Source organism: Clinocottus analis, unplaced genomic scaffold, assembly GCF_023055335.1.
Source record: "Clinocottus analis isolate CAN_PGR_092001 unplaced genomic scaffold, fCliAna1.0.p SCAF_25, whole genome shotgun sequence".
Lineage (NCBI taxonomy): Eukaryota > Metazoa > Chordata > Actinopteri > Perciformes > Cottidae > Clinocottus > Clinocottus analis.
Window position 1 is genome coordinate 6,320,638 of NW_027175987.1, and position 15,276 is coordinate 6,335,913.

The following is a 15,276-nucleotide window of genomic DNA, read 5'->3' on the forward strand; positions in this document are numbered from 1 at the left end:
AAATCTTCCATAAAACACTGGCATATCAGGGTAGTAACCCTGGTTCAATCCCAGGGCAGCGGGACCTTCAGTTGGGTGGTGCATTCCAACAAACACAGGTTGCAGTGTTCATCGGAAGTATCCCAGTTAGGGACAATATCAATGTCACTGCACAAGTAGTCAGGGTGACTGCACAGAGGGGTTGAGAGCTTGAGGAGACAGTGTGAGTCATATCGTCATACCGGTGAGGGTTAGCGGACATCATATCAAGGAGGCACTTAGACGCCAACTCTCTAGGAATGTCGGTTTCGACTGATTTTGAACCATGTAGCATGAATGTTGGGGCCTGTTTGTTTTGTGCATGAGTCGTTCCACTCACCTGAAGCACTGAGAAGAACTGTAAAGAAAAACAAGTCTAAGGGGACTGACATCTTAGCCTTGAAAAGCTCTCTCTCTCTCTCTCTCTCTCTCTCTCTCTCTCTCTCTCTCTCTCTCTCTCTCTCTTGCCCCCTCTCTCTCTCTCTCTCTCTCTCTCTCTCTCTCTCTCTCTCTCTCTCTCTCTCTCTCTCTCTCTCTCTCTCTCTCTTTCCCCCTCTCTCTCTCTCTCTCTCTCTCTGTCTCTCTCTCTCTCTCTCTCTCTCTCTCTCTCTCTCTCTCTCTCTCTCTCTCTCTCTCTCTCTCTCACCCAACTATACCATGGATGCTCAAAACCCAGAAGTGAAAAGGCTCATTCCCATCGTAGTGCTTAACAGCTGAGGTCTGCCAGCAGGTCAATCAACAGACAAGGAATACAAAGCTTTTTAGATCCTGGCACACACACTCATTGTTAAAAACATTCCTAGAGTCTGTAGTCCATAGCCGCTCCACTCACTGCATGTACGTCCCTTTGAATCTCTCTAGGAAGTGGATTTCAACCACTTTTATTGTTGAAAGAACAAGACACTTTGCCTTCTCAAAGAATGTTACAATATTCGTCGACACACATTCACAAACTTTTTCAAAAGAACTCTACGTTTTCTCAGCCTGAACACTTTTAGGCGTTTCATTTATTTTGTCCAGCTGCTACCTGCCATCCAGCAACAAAAGCAAATGACAGCAAGAGGCTAGGAAAACATATTTTCTCCAACGTTTTAGAACGGAGTGTTTGCGGGAAAAAAAAATCCATTTAATGTATTCAGTGATGAAATATGAACAGGTGAATTAAATTATTCACCAGTTCGCGCTGCTCCCTGTGATGATAACATTGTCCCTAGCAGGCCGGAGACTCAGAATACAAAAAGGTATTCTTGTAGAGTTGGCAACTGTCAAAGGAGCACTCCACTCTCCTGTTTGTGTATGCACAAAAACATCAAAGGCTTGTCTCAGATCCTCAAATGGATGATCTTAATGTGACACTAGCAAGGCCTCAAAGGCAGAGAGGCAAAGAAACCCTCGGAATAGTCAGAGGAGGCAGCTTCCTGTGCTGCCGCCCCCAACTTCTCTCTCCTCCATTCCCTTTCTTTATCTCTTTGTCTGTGTTTCTATCAGGGCTTTGTCTCCCTGATTCTCTTATCTTACCCTCCCATTCTTTTTTCTTCTCTTCCCCCCTTGTCTCTCTTTCTTCCTCTCTAGCATCCTCTTTCATGCACACACACACACACACACACACACACACACACACAGTGTCTCTTCTCTCTCCCTTACGCTCTCATGATCTCCACTCATGAAAGAGAGGCCAAAACTGCTGTCGCTCTTAATGAGAAATGGCAAGCAATCGTCGTAGCGCACTCTCACCGGTACGTCGATGCAAATAACAAAACCTAGAGGTTAGATTTCACCACGTGTGACTTTGGGTTGCTATTTTAGAACCAGTCGACAGCTGTTGATGAACAAGGCGCGGAGGGGGAGGGGGCAGGCACACTTGATGGAGATATTTAGGTGGAGACTCAATGTGGGCGGTACAGTTGTTTTTTTGGGGGAATGTTTCCATTACACTGCAAGGTTTTAGTTTTTTGAGTTGATGAGGTCAAGTGAAACATAAATCAAAATGCAAAGCATTTAGGGCTGTTTCATTTGTCTCTTGTCGAGATTCAGACATTGTAGTTCCTTATCCTGAAGCAGTGTGTATCCTGTTTGTGGTAACTTGACAGAGTCCCTTTCAAATGATTCCACCAAAAGCGTGCCATTATCGCTTACGAGATGAACTGTGACTCTGGAAAGCCTTCTCCCACAGAAAGTAAACACATATGCCTTCCAACCAAAGCAGCCACTGGAAGACAGCTGTTTGGTTTCTGTTTCAAATAAAACAAGGACGAGACGCATCCTGGCTTTGTGCACATGTTGACATGGTTGGTTTTGACTAATTTCTGCATTTTTTAAATGAGTTGGATGGCCGTGTCCCTGCGTGTGCGGTTGGATAGGTTTGGATTCAATTCTGGCAGTTGTGTTAGACCATGTGGGTTTCTGTGCTGTCAAACCATTAGTCAGGGATTGTGATCTCTTTCAGCTAAGTACCACTTTAAGCTGTGTGTTTAAAGCTGAGGTAAAACACAAACCCAGTTCTTTGGAGCAGAAAGAAAACACACAACCTCTTTGTCACTATCTGTTGGAGTGTGTGTGTGTGTGTGTGTGTGTGTGTGTGTGTGTGTGTGTGTGTGTGTGTGTGTGTGTGTGTGTGAACAAAGCTTGTTATACCTGGTTGTTTTTTTAATAACACAATACCCAGTGTCATCAGCAAATAGAAAAATAATAAAACAGAAAAATACTTGCAGTTGTTAAGCTACAGTTGTTAAGCTACAGTTGTTAAGCTACAGAGGAAGGTGTAATTGATTGAATTGGATAATAAGCCTATATGATGGCATAGAAATGGTAAGAATATATCTGTGTCTTGTTGTGTATAGTATGATCGCAGATGGAACATTTTTATTTAATAGATACCACCTGAACCAGAGCGTTTACATGTCTAGTCCCTGCTGTAATTTATTATCAGCCAGTTTTCTCTCAATAGCTTCACTCTCCAACAAAAAACACAATTAACAAGGTTATTAGCTTTCGTTTCTTTTGTCTTAGCAGTTGTACAGCGCTAAAGCAGTGTCAAACGTGCTGGATTGGTGCATTTGTTCATACATTATGAAAGACGTCATTAGAAAAGATGTCTGTTTCATATAAAAGGAGGAGTGAGATAAGTCAACAGCTACACCAGGTTACTTGTTGGTTTTTTTGGATTTAACTGTTGATTTTATTTGACAGGAACATTGCATATTGTATTCATTGTCAGCAATTAGCCAGAGCTAGCCAAATCCTTACTAGCAGATGTTGCAGTCAGCATGTCTTTTATTATGTACCAAATAGTTGTGTTCTTTTATCCACAAGTTTATGCACCATTAATGCTGGCTTTGCAAATGTTTGTGTGGGAATGACTACTGCATACCCAGCATAATGAGCAATTCAGTTCCATTTTCTTGTAAAAAAAAACAAAACAACAACAAGTAAACATGAGCATCTGTGTAAAACAACATTGAATTTGGTCAACTGAAACAAAAATGTCCTGAAATACATATGCCTTTGGTGTTTGGCGAGATCTCACACAGAGGAAAAGTATAGGAGGAAGAAATGCAAGTTCCAGATGCAGAGAAAAACACCTGCTGCATCCACAGCCCAAACCAAAACATTGAAGGTTATCTAACACTTTCTGCTCTTCTGAAGGCATCTCCTAAATTATCAAACTCTTCAAACCATCTGGTTGAGAAGATATATCATCCACAACACCTATCAAAATGTTCTTATCATTTTTAACCATTTTGTGCAATGTTTTCCTCATCCCAAAAAGATTTGTCTTGCTCAATTTTACACGGTTTTATGAAAGTTTTTATAGTACAAATACATGCATTATCAGATTTCTATTGATGTTTCCAATCTTTCATGCATGGTAAAGCAATAACATTTTGTGTTTTACAATAAGGGCATTTCCTTATGTTTTCCAAAGCACCAGGTTGTGTTTTTCTTCTTCTGCACACAGATATATACTATGTATACACTGCACACTCACACAGACCTTGTGATTATAGCTGAGGTATAACAATCACCAAGCTGGCAATCCCTATTTCAACTTCCCATTTCGTGTGCGAGATGGAAGCGAACTTCGATGAAAAGACTGAGGCTGTTCACTCCAATTTTCTGAGGAGTCCTCCAGCTTAATTGGTCAAGCTCTTATCCCCCAGCCCACCTCGGCTTAGCCCTGAAGGAGATTTTCTCTGCCTATACCTCTGCCTTCATTTCCTCTTCCTCCCTCCCCTCCCTGAGCAGTAATCGGAAGAGACTGATGGGGGAGAAAAAGAGTCTCTCTCTCTAGCTCTCTCTCTCTCTCTCTCTCTCTCTCTCTCTCTCTCTCTCTCTCTCTCTCTCTCTCTCTCTCTCTCTCTCTCACTGCTCAGCCTCCCTTAGGCAGGAGAGACACTGCTGGCTAGTTGGTTAATGAACGTCGTGTTCGTTTGTCACAAGTATCAATCACTGCATGTGTAGGTGTCATTTCGACATGTCTCCTCATCTGCCATTGTTGTTGATGATGTTGTTTGTTCCCACACTCTGTGATTGTACCTGAGTCATGGAGCAGAGATGCAGAAAAATGGGAGCTAAAGGTAAAACCTAAATTGTGTGTGCGTGTGTTTGCGGCTCAAAATGCAGGATGCAGGGATATAATACTGAACCCATTGGAAGAAAGATTTTAGCAACCACCTTTTGTGTCTACATTGGTCATAAAACCAGTCGGATGTTCTTTTTTTATGATTGTTTTTCAGCGTTCATGTTCTTAAGAAGAACACAATGCTTTATTTGATATAGTTCGGGGTTCACCTCACAGTCACATTACATATCATAATATGAGGAATGAATTTCACACGGTGAGGTTGCAGTGTCCTTTATTTCCCCCAAAAGCACCCTTACAGTGTTGCAATTTTTTTCTATCATTTGAATTTCCATATATAAGCAATCACAAAAGCCATTAACATTTTTGCGTCTCACTGCGGTGAGAGCGTGTTTGGTGCTGTAGCAGAGTGTTCCTCCTGCAGCCCAGCGGGCAATGGAGTCTACACCCACCCTCACCCGCTCCTGGAGGAGGCCAGATGCACTGCTCGGACCGCTCATCCCTGAATGACTGAGCCCAGTGGATGCTCACGGGATGATACATTCTCTGGACAGCATTAAAAAAAAATAGTAATTTGCTGGCTCACAAATTAACACAGGCTTTAACACTGACTGTTCCAACAGCAAGGAGAGGAAAATCAAAAATGTAACGGCGAAAGAGTTGACACAAGGAATGTGTCATTGCGTGAATAATGACTTAATAATGCACTCAAAAGGAGCAGTAGGATGAACTAGTAGTTTCTTTGGAGCATTCTATTACTACCTTTTCTTTGAAGCCATATTAAATGGCAATATTCTGTCTGTTGGGGGCCTTGCTAGGATTTGGATCAATGTTATTGGTTCAGCATGTAACTTATGACTTGCTGGATTTCAGCACAAATACTTTTTCCTCTTTGCTGCTTTTGGATCTATGGGTTTGTTAGCTCGCTACCACGAATTTACTATTTTGAACTCCAAACACACCTAATGTTAAGAAATACCCCCTCATGTACTTTAGTACTTTACTATAGCTGATAGAGTCGTCATATTGCAGCTTTAGCATTAACTCCTCATTATGCTTGTGATGAGTTAAACTTAGCGGGGCCCCACATGAATAATGACTTCTACAAATCATGTCCCGTAAATCTCCAGCATTATCCCGTCTATAGAGAGAACAAAGAGAATATGAATCCATGAAATGAAATAGCTGTGAAAACTAATGTGTTTTATCTTGCAAGTGAGCAGGATGTGCAAGGTCGACCGCCATACAGAGTGCGTGAAATGATGCATTGCTGTGCTGAATGGGAGAAAGAGCCCAAGTCAGTGTGGAACTATGAGGGAGAGATTGCATGTCAAAAGATATGTTCCGCAGTAACCGACGAGTGACTGAGAGCTCATGAAATGATTCACTGGTGAATTCATGCTCCAGTATTAATCAGATAGCGCTCGCCTGCCTGTTTGAAGAAAGAACTAAAAAGAAACTGTCTTCACATATGGGCTCCCTCAGAAGCACTTAAAGTGGAAACATTTGTGGAAGAAAAGATGAATTTGACCATTTCCCCACCAATATACCGAGGGAAAAGGCATATCATTTTCAAGTCCGAGCACTGATTCCTACACAATTTCCCCATCAAAAGGAATGATGAAATCAAACGAAAGCAAATGTTTTATTGTTATGGGCATGACAGTAGCCTTTTAAACAGCGACGTGGTCATTAGGCCGTTGTTAGAGTGCCTCAGGAAAGTGACAAAGAGACCACGGAGTGAGAGCAGGGTCTTGTGCACCCTTTTGCCCCACAATTGAAATGGCCATATTGAGTTTCCATGTAAATGGTTTAAAATGGACAGTCAGAGTAGGCCTCTCCACTCTACACACAGCCACTCACTGTAACAACATGAAGCAGCATTCTCGTTTTGTGTGTGATATGTGTGAGGCGCAATCATGGCTGCCATGTGTTTCCTTGTGACAGACAGGCTCCTCCTCCACCATGAAGGCTTCTGGGAGCAGGTGGTTTTTACTTTTTGTGAAGAGTATGCAGAGTTTTTTAGTTGCTGAAGTGTAAGTTGCAGAAAAAAACAGTCCAACTGGTCCAACCTAACAGCTTCACTTTACCTCACCTCACATCCCAGATTCTGCTCCCCGATTGAGTCACTGCAGAAATCTGGTCAGAGCTTATCTGGAATTAAGTGCTTGTTTACCAAACAGAAAGCTATGCTATTTATTTATTTATCTCACACTTCAGCTTAAATGGGCCCTCATGTTGACATTGCAGTGACATGTGTAGATCAAAGTAACATTCAATAATTGACGCTGCAGAGGAGGGCGTGGATTTTGCCTTAAGTCAGAAATCAAAGGAATTTGAATTGTCTTCTGAGTCCTTGGTAACAATAACATCGTCAACACCATTACAATGTGTTGCAATTATTTTTGAGCTCCAAAATGTGTCAAAAAAAATCGTGAAAAATCATACCTATCGCTTCTTTTTTTCATCACCTCTTTGCATCGCTCATCAGTCTATTGGTTCAGCCTGAAATAAGTTCATACGGTAATCAGATTGGTACTTTTAAGTTCCATCCACAGAGGGTTCAAAGGCAGACTAATGGTGCACTTCCACTTCATGTAACGGCTCTACTCGACGTGGCTCGCTGAGAACCGTCCTTTCTTTGCTTTTCCATCAGCAAAGGTTATGGCTAGTACCTGGTACTTTTTTGGTCCCACCTTGGTTGAGGTTCCAAGCGAGCTGAGTTAATCCTGCAAGGTGTTGTGAAGTTGAATCACTTCACAAAATCACCGCTACTGTCAGTCACACAGGACATTCTGCACAAACCCAACATTTTTAAATAGCCAGGCTGCCATCAACAGGGACCGGCAATTATGTGTACTCCCTTGACAGGAATTTTCAAAAAATTGCAGCCCACAAAACTAGTCTGTAGAACGTTACGCTACACTGTACAGTTGTGCACACCTTCCTTTGTTTGAGTCCCGATAAAACGATCCAGTGGGTAGAATCGAGGATTTGCACGGCGGTTTTATGTGACGTCGCTATGGAAATAAGCTAAGGATGTCGCCTACATTAAAGGTGTACTATCCACAGTGGAAACCCAACTCGAGAAAAGGACCTGCAACCAGAAGTGAGTTGGGTTGAGTCAAGCTGAACCAAACAATGAAGTGGAAATGAGTCATAAAAGTTCCTGTTTTAATTAACGAAACGTAGCCGATTTTTCTGCAGCTTCATGCAACTTAAACAGGAGGACATAAAATGAAGAAACTTACAGTTATTTAGCAGAGCAAAAGTGTGATTTGGGTTATTCACCCAATCACAAAACGCCTTTAGAAGTAGAGTAAGATAATTGCGATGTGCCCCAGTGCACTCCATTATGACGGAGCCCAAGGTCCTTACTACTGCTTCCTCGTTTGAAAGGCAGAAATTGAAATTGCTCCCTCTGCATTTTCATGGGCTCGGTTTGTCAGTCGCGACAGACTTTAAGCCTAAACTAGTTACTGTAAATCTGATCATGTCGTCACATGATCAAATACAAACTTGACATTGAGCGACTTCAACATATATTTTGACAATATATATGACAAAATGACCAAAGAAAATAACAAATGAATTGTTGTTTCATGGTTTGTTTTTAGTTGCGCTTAGTTGAATGAATGAGTGGCTACAAACATCAGCAGCTACTGACTGTTTAACCCCAAAAAATATCAACCATGAGAAAGATGTTTTCCTTTTTTTTTAGAGAATATATAGTAAATAGCAAGGGCATCCTCCCCGGCCAACACATAGTTGTAGTGTCTGCTTTTTCTCCGGTTCCCCTCACCCCCCTCACCCTACAGGCCCCAGTGTAACCGAATCGCCTGCACCACCCCAGGCCCCCAGGCTCCCCTCATTGTTTGTCATAGCAGTGACCCATGCAAATTGGAGGCAACTAGGTGGATAAAGGGTCTTGTTTATGAGCATGTGGAAGTTGCATCTTGTCACAGAGATACCAGTCCTTAATGCATGGATAGGATTTGTCTCCATTCCCTGTCCTTTTGACCTTGCATGCATTTTTATTTTTTATTTTACGTCTCCATTCTGTTAATAATACATGAATGTCCTCTTTCCCTCCCCCTCCCCCTTACCCCCTCTCCTCCCCTGTAGCAATTATTGAACCCACCACCACTAGTGCTGTCTCAAGCCCAGGTCAGTATATGTCACCATGCTGTACACCAAATCAGCAAAGAGGTCCGCTGCCTCATACTAACCTGAGCTGAAATCCTCTCCTCCATCTTGATTTATTTAAATTGCCTGGCTGGAATGCCTGCTGGGTGTACAGCTTTGTTGTATGTCCTTTTTTTGGTTTGATTTGCATTCCTTGTTTTTTTTTGTTAATTATGGGTTGGCTTCTACAGCCTGGCTACATATACTTCCTGCAGCCTGTGTCATCACAACACCCTGCCCCCCTTCTTTCCATTACAACGCCACCTCCGCCACCACCACCCCCATGTGGGGCACACAGTAGCGTCATCAAAGTGGCTGTTTCATAGGCCTCTGGGTCTGATGCTTCTCATAATGGCTTCTCCTTCTCTTTTGGACTTTCTCACCACAAACACCACCACTCTCTTTTGCTCATCAGTTCTACCTAAATGCAGTTTACATCAAAGGCAGGAAGCTGTTGGTGGCGAAGGCCCTTGGTTTGTTGTTTGCAAGATGGGATCTCTGCTGTCTTTGTACTTGTATCACTCCTCTTCTGTCTTAATCTTCCTTTATCCCTCTCTCTTCTTTCTTTCTCTGTTCTTTTCTCTTTCTAGAGCAATCAGTTGGCACTCTGCCACCCTCTTTAACCTGATCTCCTAACGCTGTTGTCGGTGCTACACTGTCAATGTCACCCGTGTGTGTCTCTCCACCCCTCCCTTACTGTGTTCTGCTGCTTCCACATTCCAGCCCAGAGTAATCCCCTCTGCCTGGTCGTCTTTTCTCTAATGGTTTTAAGCAAGTCACAGAATGTAATCCCCCATACTGGTTGCATTACTTTTTTGCTTAATGCTGTTCCCATGTACAAAAACATGTAGACTTGTATTCACACTGAAAAGATTTCACTGGCACGAGCACACACACAATAGGCACTGAAATGAAAACATGCGGTAATATTTAAACGTGCTCGGATGCACTAGCAGTAACTACTGATCACATGTGAGGATTCATACCGCATGATGAATCCGCTCAGGGGTTTTTGTGCCTTTTCATCCCGCTCTGTGGATGCCGGGTTCAATCGGCTCTATCGGGTTCAACTTGCGTTCTATAGAGACACAGCTCTGGATGAGCACATGTACGCCTGCATTCTCTACCTGTCTGTCTGAGCCAAATATAATTATCCATGGAGATTTTGTTAGATAGCAAGTTAAAATAAGCTCAACAGCAACGAGCAGTCCTGGCATGGCCCTGAACTCTCATTTGATGTAACGCTTGCAGAACAAATGACAATTTCATGGTCCAAAGGAACACCACTGGTTTCAATCGTGGAGATAAACTCACTCAGCGACCCACTGATCTTGTGTTGTTCCAAGTCGTATTTGAAGTTAATTTTTTGATGTTCCCCTCACTCAGTGGCTTGGTAAAGGGAATTATTTCAGATCCCTGCAAAGGGTTCTTTGTCCCAACTGTTTGATCAAGTTGAATAATTAATTTTAATCGTAAATTATCTGCTTTTAGTTCTCCTGTGAATGAGTTTGGGAAGATGTGCTTCCAAAATAACGAATGAAATTCTCGTCAGTAAGGTAAGCAAATCAGATCTGTGAAGTGGAAAAATTGTTCATCCGCCACTGCACTTGGAGTGCATGTTTCAGGCCATTGATCGAATGACAAATAACAAAAATGGTTAAAATTACATAGAGAAAACAACATTAATAGGCAACATCAGTTATTGTGCTTTTATATGTAACCTTGTTTTTCTGCCAGTAAGAAGAAATTCAGCTGGTGCCAACATGTTAATGTGTAGGTTAATTAGATCCTACTTGCATGCTCAATATTGGATTGTTTTGACTCAGAGTTGAGTTAACAACATCCACCAGAAGCTCTTATCAACAAAGTCAAATATTTTTTGGGAAGCCACCTGCACCGTTTATAATCCAAGGAGAAGAAATAGAGAAAATGGACTCATACTCAATCAACAAAAACCTGGACTGGTCAGTCAGAACCATCTGAAGAAACTGAGATCCTTCTGTGTGTCAGCTGTGGTCAGTGTTCTGTTCTGGCTGTAGTGTGTTGGGGAGGCGGCATGATGGCTGGTAATGCCAGTAAATCGGAAGTCCAGCTCTGAGCTGGAACTGCACAGTCTGGAGGCAGTAGCAGAGAGGAGGATGATGGACGTGATGAACGCCGTCCTCAATAACTCCTCCCACACTCTTGATGATGAATCGTAGCAGATGGATACCACGTTCAGCCACCAGCTCATCCTACCAAAGAGCAAGATGCTGCGCTTCAGGCGTTCACTTGTGGCCACCGCCATCGCAGCAACTGTGACCACAGCCTAAGCCAGCTGTGACCCCCCACCCACACTGAACCCACTCAGACAGACCTGTCACACTCACTGCTCACATCTCCTACTGCTCCAACATCCGGACTATCAAAAGTGCTCTTTTTCTACATCTGTTGACAATGATACTTAAACTTCGTAATATATATGGCTCTACATGTTGTTTTTTATTGATATTTTAATGTTATTGCTGATACCAGTAGTTGTTTGAAATGAATGGATTGACATTTTGGATGAGAAGATCTACATCACTCTTGTATCTGTACATTTACTATGAATCTACGGCCAACAATTGATCTTATCTCATCTTAAAGACTGGAAGGAAATATAGGAATCCACTAGCACAACACTCACTAACATGCAAACAAAACAGAAATGTAAAATGTTGTATTGCTGGTTGGCAAAAACAGATTTTTGCATAAAGTCATGCCAGTCCACCTCGTCATGCATTTTATCATGTAAATATTTTTAAATTAGAATTTACCTTTGTATAAAGTCTGTATTTTTTACCCTTGACACTTGAATTGGCATCAATAAAATCCTATCGTATCCGTGTCATAATTTATAATCTTATCTCATAAACGTCGTACAAATATGTCTACACTTGTCAGGGAACCAAAGACAGAAATAGAAACCATCTGTTGTCGCGGCATGACCGAATCTTCTGTGCCTCTAAAGTTTACACTGCCCATGTTTGATAGTGTACCACATTTTGCTGACAATAAAGGTCTTAAGCTTGTTTTATCTTTAGCATATGGAGTTCTACATACATTTACCTTAATATAAAGCACTGATCCAACATTTCAAAGCAGCTGGCTCGGTGCCACCCTGCCATCCCAATGAAATGCAGATCTGTGATAATAGCATATGCTCCTACGGGCTTTCGCTTCTGTGTATTCCCGCAAATCACTTGACAGTAGAAAAACAATGTTCTTAACACTGTACGAAGCCCGATTTCATGTCTTTTACGAGGCACAGTGATACTGGTTCAAGGAATATGACATGCATTAAACATAATGTGTGTGACTCTGATTCCCATGTGTCATGTCAACTCCCAAATAAACAAAATTCAGGCAGCCTGAGTGTAGCTAAGTGAGGATGATCCACACACTATTTTGCTCCCCTATTAATCCTGTTCTTAGCCCTCATTTCTCAAAGGACATTCTTTTTTTTGCCATTATCTGGTATAATCAGAATTAATTTCAGAGAAGGAGGTAACACAACCCAGCATGGAGCACTATGAGATTGGAAAGAGAGATTAATGAAGGTATATGTGTCTTAATAATATTATGGAGAAGGTCATAAAACAACTTGTGTTGAGAGAATCTATGATGGCGCAACCTTTAAGAATTGTTCACTTTTAATCCAGAATGCATTTTTCTTCTGAATTTGAGTCAAATCAATTTCCTATAGATGTTTTGAAAATGACATAAAAATCACAAGCTTAATGAAAACAATTTTCTGATTAATTTGGAATGAGAGTAGGTCATCTCGCTGTCTTTATTCAAGGTCCAGAGCAGAACATCAAAGAGTTAATCTACCTTATTAAGTATTCTTCCAAAGTCCTCCAAAACTCAAAAGTCACTCACTCAGCTCCCCGGGGCTCAGGGAGCTGGGGTAATGAAATTATTTTAGTGAGCATGGGAAGCTTCTTCTCATTCAAAGGATAGCTGGCTAATTTATATCTGAAATTGGGGTAATGTCTTCTTTGGAAGATGACTTAAAACAAGGTTATGTTTGCTCTTACAATTCTTTATTTTGCTTTGGAGTGTTGGTACAAGTTGGACCTGAAGGCACATTTTGGTGCCTTACTGTGAAAGGGCTTCTCAATAAATAAACAACTTGGTCTTTTTCTCTTAAGTTCTAAATGAATATTCTCTCTTGGCCATCACTTTGTAAATATTAGACTAACTAATACTGGAAAGAGCTCATATGCACATTTGTTTTTGGTGTTTAAATCTGCAGCTGACTGTTTTTCAAAATACTGTAGCAACATTTTCTAGCTTTGGCCCTAATACATAATGCATCTTTAGCTGTGTGCATTAAGACTGCAGTACTTTACATACCTTTTATCACATTTTTTCCCCCTGATTGGCCTCAGTGGGAATGAATAGTGATAAAGGAGGAACAGTTAGAAGTAATATTTTAAATGAAAGTTTTCAGATGTTTGCCCAGTTCAACTGAGGCACTCCACACATTGTGGACAGTCAACCCTGACTATTGGTTGCTATCAGCTACTGGTCTGTAATGAAGGCAGAGTGACTTTAATGTTGACTGTAGAGTTCTTTTTGTGTTAAACAACGTTTTTACTTTCTGGGGCTGTCAATGTGGTGTAACATCAAACAAAAGTTCTCTTCATTTTTCAACATGAAAGCTTCAACATCAGAGCCGGTGAAATGAAGAAACTGACTCCCATTTTCACTAATTCACTGCAATTTATATAACATGTTCATTCCTCTAAAATACTGACGATTAACAAAGTGAGAGAGTGTTCCTGCTACAATGTATTCAAAAATAACATATGCTTCAATATATGCTACATGTCCACATAGACTAGTTATTACTGATTTTGATTGATAACCTGAACGCTCGCTCCTCCTGTATTACCCAGGGACTGAAAAAGTAAAACATTCCCAAAAAATCATGGAAGGAAAAACAAAAAAAAGCTGAAAGGTATATTTGATATGTTTTTGCTGCCACAGTACGTCCTTCATTTACCTCAGGATTATTTCTGACATTGTGCAAGAGAACACTGATTCTCAGAGATTGATATTGGATTCCTTGGATGTGATTGAAATGGCTGAATAGATCTGGTAGTCTTTTGTTTCACCAAAGGTGAAGCCAATCTATACACATCACCTATTTCATAAGCCCATCTTCATCTGGTCCTCAGTTCTTTTCAAACCAAACTTGGTTCACATCCCATTTGTTTTGTACAGATGAAGAGTCTGACCCTCTCTGTAAGTCAAATAGAAGTGGATACTAGATTGGAAAAGACTCTTTTTAGAACGTGAACGAGCCAGAAGTGCTGAAGTTGAGTTTCGTCCAGTGGCAATTACAATACAGTCACCAACGTGACTGTTGATGTATACTGAGTCCTCCCCGGCTAATGACATTATAAATACACTTCACTTGTAAAATATTCAAGAGGATCTCCCACTGATTAGCTTACGTCGGGGTCTTTGTCTGAGAAGACTAGTCGTACAAATCCGACAGGTCTGGACAGCAGTATTTAACTGTTCGAGAAGCCTTTACAGTAAACTGCCCTGCTTCTCTTTACCCAGCATGCCTGGTGTCAGACACACTGAGCTAACCACAGATAATCCTTTTTGGCAGTGCATTCTACCAGCGTTATCGGTTATACTGTGGCAAGATCAAGAGCCGTGCAAACCTTCTGCAGTCACCTCTCGCCACCCCGACTCCAGTCCCCGTACGGTTTGTTTTGAGGTGATATGCTGACCTTCATTTTTTCCCTCGTGCTAACTGCAACGTTCATCTCTGGGAGGGCCTGATAAGCAGATGGCATGTCATCTATCATCCTTGACCCCTAGATCCCTGGACAATGTAAATATACGAGGGGGTTTTGTCCTGTGAAACGGGAAACCGTGAGCTACTCCAGTCGAAACCTGTTACAGTACACAGGTTCAAAGTCATGTGCTCAGGAAATAAAATTGTCATTTTCGCCTTTGCTTCGAGATTATATTTCGAATGAAAGTAAAGTAAATAGAAAAGCTCCTCATAATGCAGCACAATATACGTCCAGTAATAAGTAAGACTACTAATTATTCATTTGTAGTGCTCCGGAATGTGCCATAATGTGTTTGATCAACACTTCCCGTGCCTTATTACAACACGTGCTTCATTGTAACTGCATATGTTTTCAGAAATTGAACGCTATTATTTTTATATTCGAATGGCACACAATATGATTTCTGTACGATATTCTGTTTTCTCTCAGTAAGTTATTTTAATGAGTAAGAATCAAAGGAAGTATTATTTTTTTTCTATTTGGCTGATTGGTACTCAGTTGTTGGTGTGATATTAGTCGTTACAGGTTAGGGTTTTCTTTAGCTGTGGCTGCCTGGGCTTTTTATCGTAGTGCCCTAAAATGCATCCTGAGTACTAATGCTGATTAGTCGAATGTGGAAGACACCGACAATGAAATTGATTTTGTATT

The 15,276-nt window shown here is 41.4% G+C and overlaps 1 protein-coding gene across 2 annotated transcripts in view; it reads left to right on the plus strand.

Moving 5' to 3' along the window:
• negr1 (neuronal growth regulator 1) overlaps positions 1–15,276 on the plus strand; it is a 138,010-nt gene that overhangs the window by 102,569 nt on the left and 20,165 nt on the right. Inside the window, exon 7 of one of the 2 annotated variants that reach the window (XM_068591272.1) lies at positions 8,726–8,767. The exons of the other annotated variant lie outside the window; for it this stretch is intronic. Coding sequence (XP_068447373.1) covers positions 8,726–8,767 — 42 coding nt within the window. The remainder of the gene's footprint in view (positions 1–8,725; positions 8,768–15,276) is intronic. 2 annotated transcript variants of the gene reach the window in all.